General features: G+C 41.4%; 2 protein-coding genes across 6 annotated transcripts in view; both read right to left on the bottom strand.

Annotated features, from left to right (window-relative positions):
- tbc1d9b (TBC1 domain family member 9b) overlaps window positions 1-1,043 on the bottom strand; it is a 36,549-nt gene extending 35,506 nt beyond the window's left edge. For both annotated transcript variants that reach the window (XM_080746222.1, XM_080746223.1), the window contains exon 1: window positions 736-1,043. In XM_080746222.1, the coding sequence (XP_080602348.1) occupies window positions 736-853 (118 nt within the window). In that variant the 5' untranslated portion in view covers window positions 854-1,043. The remainder of the gene's footprint in view (window positions 1-735) is intronic.
- A 2,838-nt stretch (window positions 1,044-3,881) lies between these two features.
- The window catches only part of rnf130 (ring finger protein 130), a 70,153-nt gene continuing 52,171 nt past the window's right edge, over window positions 3,882-21,863 (bottom strand). The window contains exons 6-10 of one of the 4 annotated variants that reach the window (XM_080745991.1): window positions 20,918-21,000; window positions 13,578-13,674; window positions 11,124-11,331; window positions 9,530-9,623; window positions 8,865-9,068 (exon numbers count right to left, since the gene is read on the bottom strand). In XM_080745991.1, coding sequence (XP_080602117.1) covers window positions 9,050-9,068; window positions 9,530-9,623; window positions 11,124-11,331; window positions 13,578-13,674; window positions 20,918-21,000 — 501 coding nt within the window. In that variant the 3' untranslated portion in view covers window positions 8,865-9,049. Of the gene's footprint in view, window positions 5,715-8,864; window positions 9,069-9,529; window positions 9,624-9,643; window positions 10,613-11,123; window positions 11,332-12,763; window positions 13,234-13,577; window positions 13,675-20,917; window positions 21,001-21,863 lie in introns of those variants that run through there. The other 3 variants (XM_080745992.1, XM_080745993.1, XM_080745994.1) reach the window with 3 other exon arrangements.

Genomic DNA, 21,863 nt, shown 5'->3' with positions numbered 1-21,863 from the left:
ACTTTTCACCAGTAATGTTGTTATAAGCGTCCCCTATCATATGTAAACAACAAAGCATTATAGACAGCTTCAGTGGTGGAAAAAGTACTCAAATGTTTTACTTAAGTAAAAGTATCAATACTGCAATTTAGAAGTACTCTGTTACAAGTCTGAAATTCAATATTTACTTGAGTAAAAGTACAAAAGTAATTTGGCATAAAAATGTACTTAAAGTAACAAAAGTAAAAGTACTCATTATGAAGAATGTGCCATTCCGAGTTTTCAAATGTATAAAGATCCTGTGAAAATAGCAGATCTACAAGCTCACAATGCATCTGCTATTTTCAAATGGCCGAAATATAATGAAATATAATGGCTGTAGTGTTTAGTGCGTTTTGAAATAATCAAAATCTAACTATAACTAAAGTTTGCATATACTTGTAGTGGAGTAAAAGCACAATATTTGCCTCTGAGCTGTATAGTGAAGTAGAAGTAAAGGTACCTCAAATTTGTACTCAAGTACAGTACTTACGTACATGTACTTAGTTACTTTCCACCACTGTCTATCAGACGTAAACAACACAGCATTTAGACAGCTTGGCCCGAATGCGAGGCTGCGAGATGCTGCACAAAAATGACAAGATATGCTTTGATTTCGATTGTTTTTTACACCTTCAATGCAACACCTCTAGGGCCGATATTATGCCATGTAATGAGTGATGGTGGTGCTGATTAAAAAGCAGCTCCGTGGTGTACCTGTGATGCCTCCTCCCTTGCCGTGGCCCTTCCTCCGCTGGAGGATGAAGAACGGGTTCGCTCTCTCGCTCACCCACAGCGCGTTGGCGAGCAGCACCTCCTCCGGAGTTATCCACATTGTTATTGACACTTTGGACAACCGTACGCTACGTGACAACAAACGATGGGAATGCGTTTATGTTCAAATTAATGATATTTCTCTGCCGGCCGTTCTGAAAGCGCGCTGTCCGCTGTAGTTTTTTGGGTTCATGTCCACGGGTCAGTCGGTCCGTCGGCCCTGCAGCTGCATCGCTCGCTCTGTCTCTCTGTTCTGTTGTTTTCTGGCTGCTGGCTGCTGCAATTCTGACTGTCACTTCCGCGTTGGGCATCAAACTCCGCCCCTTGTGCTCTACGCAGCGTGCGTCGTTGCGTCACGCTCCAGAACAGGGCTACTCATGGCTCAGGGTTATTATTATAGCTCTATGCTCAGGGGTAACCTCGCCTCACCAGGCTTTCCCCTGAGAGAAAGCCTGGTCTTCGTTTACTAAACGGGCCGTTTGATCCGGTCGGGAGCGGAAGAGCTCCTACGTTTTTCTGTAGTCCAAAACGGACTACACTTTGGCCGGAAACAACGACCGGAAACAGTTTCAACCCAGTTTAGCGCATGCGCAAGTAGTTAGCGCATGCGCAAGTACGGGTTAAAACTGTTTCCGGTCGTTGTTTCCGGCCAAAGTGTAGTCCGTTTTGGACTACAGAAAAACGTAGGAGCTCTTCCGCTCCCGACCGGATCAAAAGCCCGAAATTGGAAGCCAGCCCAGGCTAGCTCAGGGGCCACTCAGCAAAATACCAAAGGGCCTCAAGCTAAGAATGACAGTCCTATTTTGGACGTTTAGACAATGATTTTGTAACACATTACATACACTACATGACTAATCTAAAAAAGCCAAATTTCCAAAGATTGTCATGGAATGATTAATAAGGAAATGACGAAGTTACAATTTTCGGAACAAACAAAATAGTACGAAAAAAGCGAAAAAGGTCTTGTATAATATTTTGGAGAAAAACTGAAAAATGACATTATAAATGATTTGTCTACACTGAAAGTATAGACACAATGTATTTTTATTGGTAGGCTATGACCATGAAGGGCCGCACAGACATGCCGCAGATTGAATAGCGCTGCTCTAGAATATTCTTTTGAGCGGTGCCAACCGCTCCAACCGAGTGTGTGTGTGTACTGTCTGTCTGTCTGTACGTATGTCTGTCTGTAGCCATGGGATCAGTAGCTTGTCGGGTTTCTGATCCGGTGGGGTGCGGAAACAACCTACACCATGTTGAGAACATAGTTATAAAAGGTTGAGAACCAGATGGACTCCACTTTGACCGGTGTCCCATTTTTGCTCGTCTACCTTTCTGGCACGGGGGTCCTGCGCTTGCAACTGACGTCACACAATATGATGTTGTGATTGGCTTTTAGCTTTGAATTCCAATTCAAACCTTTATTGATCACGGAAACTAACATTCCCAAAAAATAAAAAGTTTCTTAATAATGAAAAATAACTTAATAAATATCAGTATTGCATTCATTCTTATTGCAGAAAATTCCTCTTCAAACCTTTATTGAACACTGGAAAACAACATTCCGAAAAAAGAAAACGTTTCTTAATAATGAAAAATAACTTTTAATAATAAATATCAGCAGTGAGGGACCCCCCGAGGAGCGACGGCCCGCGGACCCCTCCCCGGCCGAGCTAGGGCCAGAGGACCCCAGCAGGGCGGCAAAGCAAAAAGCCAAATTGTGTGACGTCAGTTGCAAGCGCAGGACCCCCGGCCGCGCCAGAAAGGTAGACGAGCAAAAATGGTACTGACACCGGAACTACCAAACAGTTTTAACCCAAAATAATTCCCCTCGCTCAAGGGAATAATTTTAGGGCCTACCCAATACAACTCTTGATGTGGTGTAGTTTTGCTAATTTTGGAAAGTTTGTTTGGTATAGCCTAATGCCATCTTTTAGTCCAACTTGTAGCGCTACACTTCTCAAGCACAACAGCCCGTTTAAATCGAATACCAGGCTTTCCTTTTGTGGAAAGCCTGGTGATGCGAGCTGTCTGTACTATGTATGCAGGGTGACCTACCTTTAAGTGGCACTGTTGAGCAGTCTTGAAGTGAAGTGATACTGCGTACTACATGGTATTCACACACACACACACACACACACACACACACACACACACACACACACACACACACACACACACACACACACACACACACACACACACACACACACACACACACACACACACACACACACACACACACACACACACACACACACACAGGGAGAGGTAGCCACCTGGACAACTGGGCACCAAAACCATTCTGGGCACTAGTGACATGTGGGCACCTGGATGAGTGGGCACCAAAAGGCACCACTCAATTCACACTCCTTATTCTAGGGGTCAGGAAGATAGGATAGGTGTAGCCGCAACTTGCAACTCTAGATTTTTAACCAATTGGGCACTAGGGACATGTGGGCACCTGGACAACTGGGCACCACACGCACACACACACGCACACACATACACTGGGCACCGTTTCACACTGGTTGTTCTAGGGGTCAAGAAGATAGAATATCAGCAACCTGAAACAGGAGCTTTGTCCAACATCTGGCTTTGTCCGGTCAAGTGTTTGAATCTTGTGTATATTTAAATAAGCATAAAGTATAGGCCTATGAAAAATACGGAATCCAGGTTTTTGAACCTGTGTGCAGAGGTACAGTACATATGAGATACCAAGTTTTTAGTGTTAAATCACTCACTGTTAAATTCTGCATAAATGTAAACAAGGTAAATCATCATAAAATGGATTAGGTTTTGTGTAATCATTTTACAATTTCTCTCCCACAACAACACTGCAAATTTATTTTTCTAACTTTGGAAAAAGAAGGGTCTCAAACACCTTACTGCTATGAGGCCTGCTACATAATTATATCATGGACTGTATTCAAAAGTATGTGTAAATTAATAAATCACACCACTGTAATATGTACATCTATTTGAAATGTACCAAAATTAAAATGACACTGACAGCAAAATTCTCAGTAGCGAACTTTGAAGAAATGAGAATAACATAGATATTCAGAGTCCTTTTTTTCCCCCCCGAGACCAGGTCAAGATGAGTAAAACGGCAGGCAAGACTGAGACGAGACCAAAACCATCAACATGAAGTCTTGAGGCCGGACTTGAGACCACAGCAAGAACAAAAAACAAACAAACAAACAAAAAAAAATCACTCAATTTGTCAAAGGTTAAATAATATATACAGTATACTGTAAAGTATAAAGGAATAACAAATCCGCAGGATAGGCAATAATCACAATTTTAATGCTGAGGCAGTACTGTATGTAACACAGTGACCCAAAACCATGACAAATGTCCATCTCCGTTCACATGGTCATTATTGTCTTCACCACCATACCATATATCAGATACAAAGACTAAAACACAAAGGGACAGCAAGAACAAAAAACCAATCCCTCCACCCAAATTGCTTGTACAATAGAGAAAAAAGGGGAAAAAAACAACAACTGAAAACAGTGCTTTAATAGGCCACTTTGAGATATATCATCATGTATATAGATTGTATATACTGTATATACTGTACTAGGTCCTCTTCAGAGGGGTCTGATTAGTACACGCTGTGGGTATTTTATAAGCTTTTGGAATACACATTAATGTCTTTTTTCACTACAGAGAAACATTAGTTTTTTTTTCTTCTTTTTTTTTCTCCTCTTTTTTGGTTACAGGTGAGTAACACTGCTTGCAACGAAGTTCCTCAAGTTACAATTCACATATTCCATGGGGTTTCTCCAGTTTGTTTCTTTGCTCCATTCTGCGTGTCTTGACAGGTGAGTGTAGGCCAAATTAGGGCTTTGGGTAGTTTGCCAGTCAAAAGAGACTGGCAAACTCTCTTGCCAGTCGAAAAAGAAAAAAACAAAAACAAAAAGAATGCTGTGTGTCCTCTCCAAGGGTAGCATCAATAGAAGACACAGCTGGTCCATACAGTACCACACTTTGACCTGCAGCACAAAGTCTTTCTGACTGCACCAGATGAGAGCCAAAGGAAGTGAAGCCAGCTGCCATTTAAGTCCGGTTTATACTTTGCCATATGACAGTGTTGAGTGCCCAAAATAGCGCATCTACAATCTTTTGAGTTTGTAAATTATCTATTTTTGGCATGCGACACTGTCGTACGACGGTGTATAAATTAGGCAATAGCTAGTCATACGTATATACATATTTGGGATGCTGAAAAGTAGGCTACAGTAGGAACACAGAATGGAGACTTCTTACGGACATTTGTGATTTGTTGCTAGCTTCTGTTGACAATGAAAGACACACTGGAATACTGCAAAGAAAGCCTTACAGTAGGTCTAACTTACACTCCGGCACACAATGGTGTTGCTCACTGAAAAGTAACCAACAACAAAAGAAAAACTTTCCGGCAAGCAACACTGTCGCGTGACAAATTTTAAGTTAGGCTTAAGACGAATAACCTCCCAACCACCAAGACCACTGGATCCACAGTTTTGAAGAGATCTCTGTTGAGAGCAAATGATGGCAAAATGAAACGGGGACCAGGGACTGTAGATCTAACAGATAAACTAAGAGAAATGTCGCACTCCATCAGGTAATATGACATTCTGCGGTAGAAGGCAGTCTTGTAGATGGAAGTATGGATGTTCCGAAGGTTTCTCCAGGTTGTCCCCCTCCAACTCACCAACCCTCCAACTCACACACACCTCACAAATACTCCAAGGTCCACCGGTGTGCATAAAGGCCACCTGTACATCAGCGGGAAGGGCGGGGTAACCATGACAATGGACCTCATGACTTGTTTTCATCGTAAAGGTCGAGTGAGGCTTGAATATCAGGTAGCTCCATCTCACACACCACACTACGGGGAGACATCGAGTTCCTATTGAAGAAATGGCCACCTGTGGAGGAGAAAAAAAAGCAACTGATTTACTTTAGTGTCATGAAGACGACCACAAATAGTACATTAATATAAATCAAACTAGAAAAAGTGCTCATCAGAGAACAACTCTGCCAGGTCGGGTAGGTTATTATGGGTCAGCAATGTTTGGAATGCACCAATCAGGATGGAATATGTAAAATCAATGTGATCACTTGGCTATAGAGATAATGCTACCAATTATCGTGATGTTTGGCAAAAATGTGTAGGAGTAATATTAAAACAATGTTAAAAGGGTGGCATTTGTTCCTCAACATAGTGCGAATGTGCGTTCAAAGGTTTGCCGCAATCGGACGCTGCATTCATGATTTTCAGCATTTTGTTTCAAACGGCAAACTTTAGATGTCAATCCTAGCCAATCAGGATGGAATATGAAAAATCTGATTTGTCTTGATCACATGACTATAGAGAAGATCATTTGTGTGAAATTTGGATTAAGAGAAGGAGTATAATATAATAATATAATTATTTATTTATTTATTTTTACATAAAATGTGCTCTATAAAAGGTAGATGTGAGAAATGCAGGGCAAAGGTTTGTCCTTGGCCTCTAGGGATTGCACAATCTATAAGATTTACGCAGATCGATACAGTTATAGGTAAAAACAAATTATAGCGCTACCATGAGGCATTTCATTCTCGCACTAATGTGCCTGCAAAATTTCATGGAGTACTCCTGCAAACTTTGGAAGCCAATCTTAGCCAATCAGGATGGAATATGAAAAATCTGAAAGACTCGTTTCATTTCATGACAATAGAGATACTGTGTACCGATTTGTGTGATGTTTGGACAGAATCTGTAGGAGTACAGTCAAAAGAATTGTTTAGCGGCCTGGGCCACAGGGTAGTGGTCCAGGCACCTAGGCTGGTAATCCAGCCCTTGCAGTGTTGCAGGTTCGAGTCCCAATCCGTTGCCGCATGTTTACTGAGGTTAGGGTTAGGATTAGGTTTAGGCATAGTTTTACTGAGGTTAGGGTTAGGTTTGGGGTTAGGGTTAGGGTTAGGCATAGTAGCATTCACCAGGTTAGCATTCACCAGCGTGGGACTAATGCAGTCAAATGCTCTACCACTGGGACATGAGCTTCTTCCACTGGTAAATGAGCTTCTTCCACATCCAGGTGAACAAAAACAAGCGCTCCTACCCCAATCTAACTGAGTTACACAAACTAACTGTAACATACACATATCTTGGTGGACATAACATACAGATTTTATATTGGAGACTTCACATATACACTTAAAAAAAAATCTCCACATCAGCCAGTTTACTCAGGGCCAAAATATTACCTTCTCGATGAAGTCACGACCCACTGAACTAGATAGCACAGTGTTCACATAACTACAGTAAAGCTGTTCTTAATTGTCTGTGATGCTGTGAAACTAGAACTTGAACTAGGCTTTAAAATGTGTTCTAGCAGCACTTCAAAAGAGTTACACAGTCAAATCCAACATTTTTACACTCAGTTAAATTAACTACCAGTATGACGCCCTAAGGGCGAGGTCGCGCTGAAACATCAGAGCTTCTTATACGGCACAGTTATGAAGCAGGAGTTAAAGGGGTACCGTAGTTCAACCCCAAAATGACTCACTGCATGCATTTGGGTCCCCATCCAGGGCCTTGTATTCGGGTCCCATCCAGGCCCATGCATTTGGGTCCCCATTCAGAATCAATGGGGGTAAATGTACTAAAATCATTTTTTTGGTCTTAGGAATGTGATACATACAACAAAATATCAATGAACTCAAGTCTCCATGGCATGACAAATAAATAGAAACTACTTCTTGAAACTATAAACCTTTCGGCTCAAGTCATCATTGTAATGTCAGAACAACTATATCCATATCTGGAGTCCGTTAGGTCAGATCTAGAGGTATTGGCCAGCTCCATATATGGAAATGTCTCGGCCATATATGGAGTGTGACATGAGAAGTCTGTGAGGTCAGATGTAGAGGTATTGGCTAACCTCGCATCACCAGTCTTTCCACCTTGGAGGAAAGCCTGGTATTTGTTTACAACAGGCCGTTTGATCCGGTCTAGGCGTGGCCTAAACTTGAAACAAGAAGAAGAAGCGGCGTCCCCCATGTTTGTTTGCCCAATCCCTAATTAAATGCTTGTGAAGTGTAGTCTTGCCAGTCGCTACGAGTTGGACTAAAAGATGGATACACCAAACTAACTTTTTCCAAAATAAGCAAAACTATGCCGCATCAAGGGGTTTATTGGGTAGGCCCTAAAATTAAGCCCTTTAGCGCTGGGAATTATTTTGGGTTAAAACTGTTTCCGGTTTGATCTTTCCAGCCAAAGTGTAGTCCTTTGAGGACTACAACAGGACACAACAATTTCCACTCCCGAGTCCCGACCGGATCAAAAGCCATAAATTGGAAGCGATCCCAGGCTAGGTATTGGCCAGCTCCATACATGGAGATGTCATGGCCGTATATGGAGCGTGACATGAGGCGTGACCCGCGGACGGACATGATCTGCAAGTTTTCATACTAAATGAGACCTACGGTCGCAATGAATATTTTATCGTGTATGAAGAAGATATGCTGCTGTGAATGTAAATGTCCATGTGTGTAAGTTTGTGTGGACCAATGGATCCTTGGATGAACATTTCCTCCCAAATAAAAAATGATTATAAAACCCAGAGAGCTCGTTGCAAAGTCTCCATTCTCTCTTGCCACTGTATTATACAAATTATCATTACAAAACAGCATTCATAATGGATGTTGGAGACTAGTTTTCAGTGTGGGGTTGTAGGGTTCAGAATTACACTGCTGTGCTGGTGATGATAAATTGTGCCATCTAGTGGGAAAACTAACCCACTGCAGACAAATATAGTAATGCAAGGTCATGACAGGACCTCTTACATTATCTCAAAGCTTGTATGGATTCTTTTAAAACCCAAAGAAGATGGATTTCCCTTATAACATAAAACAAATGTATCGCCCTCAATCTCACTAAGTGTACATGCTGCAAGACCTTTATGGATCTATATTGATAGAATTGGCAAACCCCATGAAAAACTATACTGTATATTAGAAAGACAGTTACCTTGGCAACTTATTTGCAATTGCATTAGGATCAACAAGGAAATAAAAGAGTCAAAAACAGGTAGATTTAGTGATTTAATGGCTCAAAAAGGGTTTCATCCTAGTCTATCGAAAAAGAATACTGTACACATAAGCAGGTTATAAAAGGCTTTACAAATGCAAAACAGAAACGTATGGCACACGAGGGAGGTATGGCTGTGGGCTTCCAGCAGAACAGTTGTCCACAGAGTAAGAAAGACCAATGCCTTCACTCCAACCATTGAAGTCTGGAAAAGAGAAGGCCAGAAGGACAGATTGTTCTGTGTTACTTGCGTGTCTGGTAAAGCTTACATATAGAGTTATCAAGATTCCTGTGCACTTGTTTTTCTTGCTGTTAATGTATATTGTTGTCTTGGATCCGAGGAAGACAAGCGCGTCACTTTGGCCGGCAGCTAAAGGGAATCCATTTTAATCAACAAATAAACCTGCGTTGCTGTCAATTTGTGCCAGCACAACAGACAAGCTCAAAGCTGGTCTTAAGTTAGAGCGCAAAGTCTTTGGGTAAGATAGCTTTACACTCTTATTGCGCAATGCGCTGCACATCATTTTAAGATCAACACACTTCTAAGCGCAAACTCTGTGCAAAGCACAGCGTTGTGTGCAAAGACATGCAATCAAGATATTCTCAAAAAACTAAGTATGTTTACAGATACATGCTTGGTATACATGTTTCAACAGCAGTACTCACTCGGCACTAGTGAAGCTGGCAGTGGCTTTGATGATCATGTAGCACAGTGTTAGAGCACTGAGGAGTCCAAAGCTGGCGATAATAAACCACTCCTCTGTCAAACAAAGGAGAGGAAGCAGGGTGTCACTGCAGCCACCGAGGAAGCCAATAACAACCAGAGGAAGCCCACGAGCCAATAAAAGAGGAGAGCGAAAGTCTTGCTTCTGATTTGGAAGCCAATAGGCAGTGCGGAGAGAGGTGAGAAGGCGAGAGAGGGACCAATAGGAGACAGGATTTCAGAGAATCCGTGAAAAGAGATCCAAAGTAGATGAGTCAGGTAACTAGATAAGAAGCGAAACAGAAGCAATGTGGTGGGCTGGAAATTCATAGCGTGGGGCTGAAGAGAAAGGGCCTGTGAACACGGCAAAACACTTTCACACACACAGTCACACACACACAGTCACACACACACACACACACACACACAAGCACGCGCACACACAGTGGTCATAGTACATACTCAATCATGTACGTGCAGAAAGGCAGAAACACACATACACACACATACACACTTGAAAGTCAGTCAAAAGTCCAATGTATATTGAAGAAGTCAAGAAGCTGTTAGTGAACATCCAAGCAGAGATATTTTAGTGCATTGTTAAATGTCTGATCCCAAATACCCCTCTGTGTTTGATTGACAGTAATGCCTTGGCCTGGGACATCTCTGCTAAGTCTGAATCTGGGCTCAGCTGTACTTTTTATACTTTGTCAGGGACAGCATTTAGAATTGGAATGGCAAATGCTGAAGTGAGAACAGTGCTGTAAGCACAAACTAAAGCCCAGTGTTATTATAGGATTATGACATTGCAGAGATACAGAGTGACAAGGGCAGACAGGGTTAGTGTGTGTGTGTGTGTGTGTGTGTGTGTGTGTGTGTGTGTGTGTGTGTGTGTGTGTGTGTGTGTGTGTGTGTGTGTGTGTGTGTGTGTGTGTGTGTGTGTGTGTGTGTGTGCATCTACTGGACCTTTGTGAGTTTTTGCATGAACAGACGAAGAGGAAGAGGAGTAAAGAGAGTGGCAGAAAGTCAAGATTGCAGAGGAACCACTGGAGATGGGGGGGGGGGGGGGTGCATATATAGAGTTGAGAGAGACAGTGCATTTGCGTGAAAGAGAGGCAGATGAGAGAGAGTGTCAATGTTACCAATTTGGTTGTTTAAACAGTAGATTTGTTTTAAACTTTATTATATTTGCATTTTAGTTCATTTTGCTCAATATAACAATCTCCCTTTGCAGTTGAATTAAATCAGGATGAGGAAGGCAGGACTTATTTCTGACATCAGTTACCCTACCAGTGGAAGGAGATTCATAAACTGGCTACATTGACAGTATTATTGGTTAAATTTAAGTGTTAAATGGATTCGAGTTAGAAACACGTTTCTCCTGCTGATTCCTGCTGGCTTGTTACCGGACACCTTACGAATGCTGGGACAAGCCAACAGGCCCAAACTGATTCATTAAATAATCATCAAGAAAGAAAGGACAAACAAAACAAACAAAAAAAATCAAAAACACAAAGCAAACCCGTAAAAAGCAACGATAAGAGTGTGAGGGCTTACTGGTCACAGCGATGTTGATTTCCCCAGTGCGAGGGGTCATCTCTCCATCAGAAGGGATCTGGGGGGCCCCAGGGTGTCGCAGAGGCTCTATGCTGATGGAAGCTTCGCCCGTTAGGTCCACCAGGGCTGTCCTCTGGCTGCCGGACGTCTGACTACGTCCTATCCTGTCCATGTCGAACGCCCCGTTGTCCACGCACGGCAGGTTGGGCTGCACAGAACAGACGGACAGTGGTGGGAAAAGTTTTTTTTTTAGCATTTTTTAGTAAAAGTACCAATACTGGAATGTAGAAACACTCTGTTACAAGTCTGGAATTCAAAATGTACTTGAGTGAAAGTACAAAAGTATTGGTATCAAAATGTACTTAAAGTACCAAAAGTACAAAGTACTCATTGTGCAGAATGTCCCGTTTCACGTGTTTTCAAAAGTATACAATTTATACAAAATATTTTGAAAATAGCAGATCTACATGCTCACAATGCGTCACCTGTGAGCTTGTAGATCGTTTATTTTCAAATGGACGGACTGTATATAGGACTGAAGTGGTTAATGTATGTTTTGTAATAATAATCAAAATCTACAAGTAACTAGTAACTACATTTTCAAATAATTGTAGTGGAGTAAAAGTAAAATATTTGCCTCTGAGATGTAGTGGAGTAGAAGTAAAAGTATTGGAAATACTCCAGTAAAGTTAAAAATCCTCAAAAGTGTTTTTTTAAGTACAGTACTGAGAAAATGTACTTAGTTACTTTACACCACTGGATACAGACCACCCTGTGCGGAATTGAAATTTTGCACTGGCCAAATAACTACAAAACTGTGATGCATTTATGAACTGTCTTTTTGTGGATATGTGTATAGTTGTGGACAGTGCAATAACAGTCCCTTAGCTAGGGTTGCCACCCGTTCCGTATAATACGGAATCGTTCCGTATTGGACAATTAAAAGATGCGTTCCGTATTGAACCAATACGGAACGTGGTTTGTTCCGTATTTAACCAAATGCCCCATAAAGGTCTGTCACACAAACCTCAACACAGAATTTAACAATAATGAATGAAATAAAACACAGGAAAAGACAGCAAAAGGAGGGAGAGGCACGAAGGACCTTCTGTGAGGCGGCTCGCTGCGGCTCGCTGCGGCTGTGGTGCGCTCTACGTCTACGCTCTGCCTATAGTGGGGTTCCGTGTACATGTAATTTTTGGTTTTCATTTTAAATTTGTGTTAAAGTTTATTTTTCACTTCCAATTTGTAGATTATGATCGATAGAAAAGTTTTGGTTCGAGTGTCAAGACAGTAGATTGTAGACAGTAGACACTTTATAAAATAGGCTATGCTCAGGTTTAGGCTAGTGAAGCCTATTCAGCCTAAAGTAACAATGTTCAATGTTCATAAAATAGGCTATGCTCAGGTTTAGGCTAGTGAAGCCTATTCAGCCTAAAGTAAAAATGTTCAATGTTCATTGCTAATAAAACACTTTAAACTAGGCTATGCTCAGGTTCAGGCTAGTGAAGCCTATTCAGCCTAAAGTAAAAAATGTTTAATCTTCGTTGCTAATAAAGCACTTTAAACTTTAAGTATATGACTTAATGGTTTCTTGACTACCTTCTCTTTACTGACCACCAAGTGACCCAAGAGCCAGGTTCAAATCATTCATACATTGCTTTATTTCATACAAAATTAACTTATTCATATTTTAGAAACAATTGGCCACTTCAAACGGCAAAACAATATAGGTTATACCATGTTGTGTGTTATAGTTATAACTATTCTATGCATTTCATGGGTTTGGGACTGCATTTCTTCGCCCGCCGGCGGCTGTGCCACGCACACGGAACGCACGCACCGCGTGCCCGGAAGAGGTGTTCCTTATTTCAATTTCTGAAAGGTGGCAACCCTACCCTTAGCAAACGCCTCTGGTTTATTTGCTGCAACACTTAATTTGAACTATCCAAGTGTCCTTGGCCAAGACATTGGATCCAGACCTGCTCCCCCATGGCGAGTCACTCTGCATGGAAGTGTCAGCAAAATGACTTTAATATGAATTGTTATGCTGGTCCACTTGGCCAGCAGGTGGCAGGTTCTGCCATAGAATGGTGGCGCCACACACATACTGTAGGGTGAAATAGTTATGCAATCATTCAGACAGAAAAACAAGATGTATGTCAAGAAGAAGAACAGAGCCATGCAAAGAACACAGAAAACATGCACGCTTTGGTCTTGTACAGGAAGTCTAGTGTACATTGTTCAGCCGAGTGAGCTCAGCTCAATGTTATGTTGTTTGAATATTTACACAGCAAACCTCAACCAAGATCTGTGTACGCGTGTGTACGTACGTGCGTGCATGCATGATGTGGCATAATTACGCCAAGACATGATGCTAACGTGGATACAGCAGCGTGTGTTCTCTTCCATTTGATGACACTGTACTGTCTGTATCAGTGAAGAGTGACTCACCATGATGCCCAGTGCTTTGAGGATGTTGAGTTTACACATGGGACAGGTGCAGTGCTCGTTCAGCCAGGGGTCCACACACATCTTATGGAAGACATGTCTGTGGGGAGGGGGGGAGAGAGAGAGAAAGAGAAAGAGAGAGAGAGAGAGAGAGAGAGACAGAGACAGAGACAGAGAGAGAAAGAGAGAGAGAGAGAGAGAGAGAGAGAGAGAGAGAGATAAATAAATATGTAAATATACAGAGCAACAAAGTGCATAGTTAAAGTCCATAAAGTATTCAATGTTTGCATTCTCCAAATGTCTGAACAAACATCAAAGGGAGCTCAGCTCCTCCTTGCCCCCTTTAAATCCAGAAACTACACAACGATGTCTCTGTTGGATGCTGTATTAAGGCCCTTGTCTGTCTCTAACAGCTACAAAAACAGAGTGAAAAAGGAAACAAGTTGATCTTCTGAAGACAAGGTAGCCAACATGGTGCACAACACATGGCCTCCATTGTGAATGTGAAGGAGAGAGATGATAAGGGTTGATATACTGTTTCAAATCAGGGTGAGAAATTATTGAGGGCTCTGAAAATGGCCCCAGAAATGTAAAATAAATGAAAATAAAAGCATTAGAATCAATTCTGTTCTAACAGCAGAGAAAACCTGACACAATGAGGACACTCCATCTCTTAACACCTGAAGACATGAAAGATGAACTGACTGAACACTGCTACCCAAAACCCATGTCATATCTTATAGACAAAAACGAATAGTAATATACGTATACAAATATAGTAGTGAAATAAATAAATAATTAAGTGAAAAAGTTACGCAGTATGACTTTATGACTTGTTATGACTGGATTACTTTGTCTAATGCGGTCTCTTGTAAGGTTAAAGACACAAATACACTGATCCCAATGCACAAGACGGAATGAGATCTGAAATGTTGCAAGTATATACACAGTACTTCATAACTCACTTACCAGGAAAGCTATTAAGTTCAGCTATTAGGTAATGATTTATGAAGTAACCCATTAGTACTTAATAAAATCTCTCTAAAGCATAATAGGCCTACACTTAACAAGGGTAAGTGAACAATGCAAGCACAATGCACGCTTGTAATCGTTTGTGCTTACATTGCATTTTTACACTTTTGTTGAGCACATTTTATGTTATAGCAGTTTCTTAAATGGTAGACAGTATTTTTCTGTACATAAAATGCCTTTTCATATTATAAATGTAAACAAAATATGAGCATCCATGAAAAATGTGCTTGCTAATATTGCATGAAATAAATCTCCTTAAGTGCAACTGCAGCAAAGTATGACATGCATATTTAGCTGGCAATATTGTTAAGTGCCTGGATAACGTGGTATTTCCTGGGCAGTAAGCCTCACTGACGATAAAGTGCTATTCAGACCTGGGCCCTGAGTCTCATAGAGTTTATTGCTTTCAAGGCGTGCTTTGAAATAACGGCTATATGAATTAATAATAAGCCTGTTTACAATACAATGTCTGGGAAAGCAGGATAAGCAGAAATAGAAAAATAGAGGGAGAGAGAATTGGGAGAATCCTGTTTAAATAGTTGGGAGACTGTGTGTTAACAGACAGACCCGTTTATGAATGTATGATATTTCAAAGGGAGACATTCATTATTGCCTCTAGGCAAAACATTTAGACATGCATATTTTTCACAACTCCTAACTTATAAACACTTGACATACATTATACAACTGGTGCGTTCTCTCAATTACCTATCAAAATCTGAAAGGGCAACACTTTTCCAAGAGAAAACAGAAATAAATGTATTCGATCCAGTAAATCATCCTATTAACAATGTCAGCAGTGGGGTGACTGTATTTTAACAGCGGGCACCAGACTGCAGCTACAGATCAGTTACAGCCTTTAAACGAACAAAGAACAGGAACGCACAGATATCATGCTCTGTGTGCTAAACAGGATATGCTATGACCTTGACTTCCTGTTGCCAGAGCTTCAGGGACAGCTTCGTTCCGCCAAGGGTTAGATTGGTTGTGTGAAGAGACAGAGTGAAAGACAAATAATCGGTGGCAATGTGCCAAGGCCCAGTACCACTCTCAATTCTGGCACATGTTGATTTCTCTAATATCTGATCTCTGCAGAACTGGATTGAAATGCATCGTGCTGGTCCGGACTAAGCTACGATAGGCCTGGGGCCAAATAAAGACTCAGACGAATTAAAGAGAAATCTACAGGCCACCGTAATATTTGAAGTGTATCTCAATGTCAAGTCTTTTGTCTTAGAGATATAGGCAAAAAGACAACCTGCATAGAATGAATCTGCATAGACTGAAGGCTCACTAGGCCTATCTTCTTTGTTTTTATAGCATGGCGGGCCTGATGGCGCCGAACAAGCCAGGCAGCAGTCTAGAACATGGTTTATCTGTATCTCTGTCTGTCCCAATCTCTGTATCTCTGTCCCAGACCCCTAGAGAGAGAGAGTTATGACACTTACGTCGACTCCCATTGTAAGCGTAGAAAGCTAGCTTAGCCTAGCTTACTGGAGCCTGTTCTCATTCTTAGGGAGCCTTTGCTGCTCTTCAGCCCCGTCCGCCCCCATTATAACCGAGGCATTTTCAATCGCTGGTAAGTAGACTAAATCAAGGCTTTTTCCCCCTTTTAATAATGTTGTCTACCTTGGAGAGGCCCGTGAATGCGTTAAAAGGGGGAAAAAGACGCGATTTAGTCTACTTACCAGCGAGTGAAAATGCCTCTGTTATAATGGGGCGGATGGGGCTGAAGAGCAACAGAGGCTCGCTAAGAATGAGAACAGGCTCCATGCTTAGCCACTTTCGGTCTGCGCCGAGATCAAAGCGTGACGCCACTCTCCTCTAAACCACGCTGCTCTGTCCCAAATAGTAGACCAAACACAGCTCAGCTCACCGTGCTACGCCAATCACAGCTCAGCGTACACTACTACAGTGCTACATGCATACAATTAATTATTTCTTTATATTATGTATTTTTTATTTTATTTTACTTTTTCTCTGTTAAGCACTTGTGCTTCATTTTATGCTCTGTAAAGCACTTTGAGCTGCATTTCATGTCATGAAAGGTGCTATACAAATAAAGTTTTATTATTATTACAGCAAACCTCACATGCAGCCCACTATAGTCTTCAGTGTTGGTACTAACACAATACAAAGTAATACATTACTGTAAAGCAACAATTTATTTTACGCCAATGCCCATTTGATTAATGATTATAACTACTTTACTCTTCTGTGAAACACTTTGTAGCTTTTAAAAGTGCTATAATGATGGCATGTTGCTGCTTGAGATTCTTCCTGTTTGACATACTGTAGCATGTTTTGTCGTGCTGGTGTAGTTAGTTAACCTCTATCCAACAGGTGGGCAGAACACCTTGGAGGCCACCTAGGAGATGACTGATGTTATGACCTCAGCAGTGGGCCGGCCCTAGCCCTCCTGTTTTAAAATGCAAGGCTAGAGAGGACGCGACAGATGGTGCTCGGCTCTGTCGGACAAGGGCAGAGAAGTTAAAGTGTGTCTGAGTGTGTGTGCACTGTGCAGGCATGTGTAACATAAAGTTCTGGTTGCGCCTGAAGGTCGGTGGCAGCTCTGGGTCTAAAATGAGCCTCTTACTTTGCGAGGTCATGCCCCCCCCCCTCCCTCCCTCCCTCCTGTGAGATGAACTGGCCCTCACATGTCTGTGTCTCCAGAACCAGAACCCATCTGTCTGGGTCTCCAGAACCCAAAAGTCTGTCTGAGGCTGAGTTATATTACAAACAGCACACACTCCCTGCACTTTCAGATTTTGCCTTTGGCTTCCCATTTTCATATACCCTTTAGCCAAAATCAACATATACTGTATACTCCTAGCCTCAGGCATTTGACTACTGAACTCTATGAGATGAGGAAAAGGCCTCATAAGCTTGACCACCCAACCCCCCCAAAAATTGTACTTTTTATATCATACATATTTAATTTTAATAGTATGAATTATAAAGACAATTGTATACGTTGCGTTCTATAATTGTCTCGGTTGTTTTCACGTTACAATTTTCACTGTGAAATTGCTGCACAACCAATTGCTGTTCTGGGTACAGATCTCAATAAACAATGAAAAAATAACGTGTGGACTTTTACTTTTATCTTTAGACAAATAACATTCTACTTTAGCTTCATGTAGACATGTACTGTACTGTTGGATATGTCTCCCCTTCATAACTAAAGTGGATTTAATAGGACAGCTTTCATATGGATTTAAATGAAAAAAGCTGATAGGCCATAATATTTTGGTTACTGTATACTGTACCTCTACTCTCTGGCCAGCACTAGACTCTATATGTCACAGACAACCTTTTTCCACATCCTTTCTGCAGCCAAGAGATGTATGTTTTTCTATTTATGATTATCATCTATATAGGGTTAACTTCTCATCCCCCTTCAACAGATCAAAACTGGTCAAAAATACTGAAATACAGATAAATATAATCTGACATCGGTTGACATTTTAACTCGAGGACATTGCTGTGCTAGCAAATCATGTTCCCCATTTCCAGGTTGGGGTGGGGGTTGGGGTAGATCTAGTTTGATAGGCTGGCAAAAAAGATCTGGCCCTGTGGAGAGCTATTTTCACTATAGAGACCATTACTGTTGAGGAAGAAATGCATTATGGGATGCATATGGTCATTTAGAATCCGTCTCAGCCATTAACAGTGCAGAGTCAGACAACACTAGGGAAGGGACGTTACAAGATTCCAAGAATCCGACACCAGGGACAGACTTTCTGTTATCAATTATCTACAATCCAGCCAAATTCACGTTTATTATTAGAATCACTGCATATCAAGTGTTTTTCCACTGTGACTCAGTGACACCACAAGGAAGAGCAGCAGGAGAGGAGACAACCTGATCTCCTGCACGCTGGCTCACAGCAAGGAGGACCGGAGGAGAACAGGGAGGGTGCACTGAGGTGACAGATGAGTGTGGACATGTCTTCAGACAGAACGCGTCAAGTAGGGACACATCAGAACAGCAGAGAGAGACCATTCATGACAGAGAAGGAGAGGGAAGGGCGGAGGCAGGGGCACAGCAGAGGGAGTGAAACAGGGGGATGGAGCAAGGGGAGGAGAGAAGGTGTGGATGTGGGAGTGAGAGAAGAGCGGAGGGAGGGAAGGTCAGAGCGAGAGTGCTAAGTGTTGACCTTAGATGGATGGAGGGAGAGGTTACTAGTCTGAGTGGAAAATAAAAATGAAATATTGGAAATGGCCACTATTTGTCTCATGACTGAAGGGATTCAACGAAAGGGAGTATTTCTGAAAGACAAGCATAAGCTTAAATTATTACAACTTGCTCAAATATCTTTGGAGCGGCAAATAATGATTAAGTTAGGCTATCCGTTTATTTGTGAAACAGGTTCTTTCTGGGTTATTCAATGTGTAAATCTGTAATGTGCCGTGTGACACACTCACTCCCGAGCACACACACACAGCTGGAGTCACCCACGTGTCTTGAGAGGTTGTTCGTTTGAACTGACTACACAGAGGAATACACCATCAACGCAGTAAAACAACCACATTTATGCTCATACGCAGCATGTACTGTACACTGTCACCAGTGAATTAAGAATGAGACCTCATGTCTCTGTGAGATTACTCTCGGTGAGGATAAAAAAATAATAAAATACATGCTCCATTACTCCATCTAGCATGAGAATCTCCTTACGTTACAACTGTATGTTGATTATTCTTCCACAAGACTAACCTGAAATATGCAGTATGAATGAAAAAAAACAAACCTCGGTTCGAAGTGGAGCGGTGAATCTGAGCAGCTATACCCTGTGTGTGTGTGTGTGTGTAGTCTGCACAATAGTGCCCTAGAAGCGCTATGTGTTCTAGATCTGTTTTTGATTCTGTTTTAGATCTGTTTTTGATTCTATGTGTTCTAGATCTATGTTTTTGATTCTATGTGTTCTAGATCTATGTTATTGATTCTGTGTTCTAGATCTATGTTTTTGATTCTATGCGTTCTAGATCTATGTTGTTGATTCTATATGTTCTAGATCTGTGTTTTTGATTCTATGTGTTCTAGATCTATGTTGTTGATTCTATGTTCTAGATCTGTGTTTTTGATTCTATGTGGTCTAGATCTATGTTTTTGATTGATTCCGTGTTCTAGATCTATGTTTTTGATTCTGTGTTCTAGATCTATGTTTTTGATTCTGTGTTCTAGATCTATGTTTTTGATTCTATGTGTTCTAGATCTATGTTTTTGATTCCGTGTTCTAGATCTATGTTTTTACATTCTGTGTGTTCTAGATCTGTGTGCATGCGTGTGCGTGTGTGTGTGTGTGTGTGTGTGTGTGTGTGTGTGTGTGTGTGTGTGTGTGTGTGTGTGTGTGTGTGTGCCTGCACAACAGCGCCCCTCCTTTAACTTGTGTGTTGTGTGTGGCCACTCAACACCAGCCAGCCAGCCACATAGCCAGCCAGCCACATAGCCAGCCAAAAAACACACACACACTTGTTTCCTGCTCATAAATTAATTCACTTACAAACCATGTAAATCATCAAGGAATCAAATTAGAGTGCCCATTTTATTGCCACTGTCGGTCTGAAACCTTGTATCTCCATATTTTAACTTTTTATGTTTTTCTAGTAAATTAATGCCTTAACAGGTGCTTTTTTCCATTTCCTGAAAAGTAACTGTTTTGGACATGGCCAAACCAACGATATGTGCTTGCCATATCCACTGTGTTGACTTTTACAATAGGTGTCAACTTAGAACTTACTAATGCTAACAGCCGTACAGAGAAACTGATAGATCTGATGGAACAGATTTTAAGAATCGCATACCCGTTTCCAGTTCATTTATCCAGTAGCTCTGCTTGGTTGGCGGTCGTGAACAGGAAACACATATGACACCTTTAGCCTTGTAAACCACCAACTTCCGAAAATCGCATTGGCATTTGAAGTTGGCGGTTTACAAGGCTATGACACCTTCACATACTGTATGTGTTCCCATTTCAAATCTGCTGCCAAGTCAAGTAAACAAAGTTATCTGATCAAAGAACTGGAATAACAAAAGGATGCACCACCAAAATCTGGGACTACAATTGTGCACACAGCCGATTGCGAATGAGACGACTCACTTGAAGGTCTATGTAGATCACACATGTTGAAGATATACAGTATTTTGATGAATATCCTAAGCTGTATCCTAAGCCCCCAACAACAATTCATACAGGACTAAAATGGGTTTGAATATGAAATAAATATACTGCTCAAAAAAATGAAGGGAACAAAATGTTCCCTTCATTTCTTTGAGCAGTGGTACAGTACATATATTGTAGCCTTACTTGCAGGGCAGGATGCGGACCACATCATTAAGCTGGTAGCCCTCAATACAGACCGCACAGTGGTTGAAGTCAGGGTCGGTCTCCTATAAGAAAAACACACACACAAAAGAGGGGAAGAGACCATGAGTTGCCACAGTCACAAGGCTTGACCCTATGTTACCCCATTAAAACGAGGAAAGCCTATAAGTTGTCGTTGTCATATCTTTAAATCTGGGAAAGCATCCGTTACATTTTAGTTGTTACTATACGTCGTTGCTGCCGGGCAGAAACCACTCATCTCCATACGCCCTACTTGATCATACTACAGCATCACACAAAAGTATCAAAAGTACTGTTGCTCTTTTTTTTTTGTTTCAGAAAGTTTATCAGAAAACGCAGGTATTTAGAATAGGCCTCAGGTCTAAATGGGTTAAATGCTGAGCTCTGACAAGGTTATCATCCAAATACACCTGTAAAGTACGAGCAGAGCAGGGTTTAAGTTTGTGGTTCTGATAACAGATGGAGATGTGAAATATCTTTCTGAGACACCTGTGTCTCCTCACCTTGTCAAAGATAACAAGCAGTTATTGCAAACTGACAAGCCGCAAAGCCTGTGTCTAACTGTTTATGAGAAAACTGAAAGAACAACCCTTTCTCGTTTCCACTTTAATAAAACGTATACAGGTTCCAACCATTCAGACTGTCTGTGTGTCAGGAGCAACAGATCAGTGTCACATTTCTTGTTCAAACTGCCAGTAGGCCACTGAAGTAACTCCACTAATTATAGTTTATTACATGCGTGTGCTTTATACTTTTTGGAAACATTTGACTTTAATTTCATAATGGTAGTCAATGGGGCTTTGGGGGCTGAAACCTTGCCCTTATTTGAAGTCATACATCATGGCTATGTCCTAGACAACTGACGTCATAACTGACTGATGTCACAGGCTGGTCACATCACAGGCTG

The sequence above is a fragment of the Nannobrachium achirus genome, assembly GCF_963921795.1.
Source record: "Nannobrachium achirus genome assembly, chromosome: 17".
In the NCBI taxonomy this organism is placed as follows: domain Eukaryota; kingdom Metazoa; phylum Chordata; class Actinopteri; order Myctophiformes; family Myctophidae; genus Nannobrachium; species Nannobrachium achirus.
The sequence above is the reverse complement of the archived record's forward strand: the minus strand, read 5'-3'. Positions and strand labels throughout refer to the sequence as shown.